The sequence below is a fragment of the Cyprinodon variegatus genome, unplaced genomic scaffold, assembly GCF_000732505.1.
Source record: "Cyprinodon variegatus isolate N-32 unplaced genomic scaffold, C_variegatus-1.0 Scaffold24, whole genome shotgun sequence".
In the NCBI taxonomy this organism is placed as follows: Eukaryota; Metazoa; Chordata; class Actinopteri; order Cyprinodontiformes; family Cyprinodontidae; genus Cyprinodon; species Cyprinodon variegatus.
Window position 1 is genome coordinate 1,663,311 of NW_015150477.1, and position 1,156 is coordinate 1,664,466.

Consider the following 1,156-nt stretch of genomic DNA (forward strand, 5'->3'; position numbering starts at 1 on the left):
CATCCATCCATCCATCCATCATTTTATGTTATTATTCAACATGAGGCTCTCAGCCCAGAAACCAGCAGCAGAGGTTCATTCCTTTATTATTAATTCCTCCTTCATTCCCAGAAAAGTCCAACAGAACAAAAAACTGATTTCCTTCATTTATTTGCTGGATTTATCTAATTTCACAATAAAACACAATAATCACAGTAAATAGACCGTTTGATGATCAAACAAGAATCTAAAAGAAAATAAAAGAAAACCAGCAGAATCAGTTCAACCTCCTCCGAAACATTAAAAGATCTGATTCTGGCTGAAGTTTCAGGATTTATAACCTGAATAACATGTAAACATTAAAGCTTCAGAGTCTTTATTCTGATCTCAGGAAAAAGGAAACGTTTTATTCTCATGGTTATAGGATGTCAGTGATAAATAAGGATTGTGCAGAGAGCAGCTAAAACCCTCATGAGAGAACAAAGAAAGAGAAGACGGCCGGCGGGACGGACAGCAGCAGAGGGAGCGACATGGAGACAAAGGTCGCTGCTCCGGTTGAACCCTGGAAGTTGATGAATCCGGGTTGGTTGGTGCTGATCCGGTTGTTGATCCAGCTCTGGTATTTTGACACTCGGGCGTAAACTCCTGGGAAGTCAGGCTCGGCACAGCCTCTGCCAAAACTCACTATCCCAGCCTGGACCCACACCGAACCATTCTTGGTCACCAGAGGTCCACCAGAGTCTCCCTGCACACAGAGATCATTCATCACACCAGAAACTTCTTCTGCATAGCTCCGCCATCAGGGCACCAACCAGGGGTTCCACCTGCCCCCCTCCCCCAGGGTCTACAGACTCCACCACCACAAACATGCTGCATGAAAGACAGTAGAAGCCCAGCTGTCCTCTGGACAGCAGATCTGGACACCCAGGCAGCCCCATGGTTCACCTCAGCACACATTAACAGGAAGCAGAGGAGATGTAGACTGTCTGGCTAATCCAGACAGAAACAATGGTGCTCTTCATCTTCTGCCTGTTCATCCCTCCTCATCCCTCCTCATCTCTATCATTCCAATTTAGATAAAATCACTGTCATCTTATTTATCTGTCCGATGTTTTCATCCAACTTATCCTCCAAATTTATCCAATCTGAGAATATCCTCCTTATTGTCAGGTTTTCC

The 1,156-nt window shown here is 44.7% G+C and overlaps 1 protein-coding gene across 1 annotated transcript in view; it reads right to left on the minus strand.

Moving 5' to 3' along the window:
- Positions 1-69: 69 nt before the first annotated feature.
- LOC107096393 (serine protease 27-like) overlaps positions 70-1,156 on the minus strand; it is a 12,689-nt gene continuing 11,602 nt past the window's right edge. The window contains exon 5 of the mRNA XM_015393030.1: positions 70-724. Coding sequence (XP_015248516.1) covers positions 449-724 — 276 coding nt within the window. The 3' untranslated portion in view covers positions 70-448. The remainder of the gene's footprint in view (positions 725-1,156) is intronic.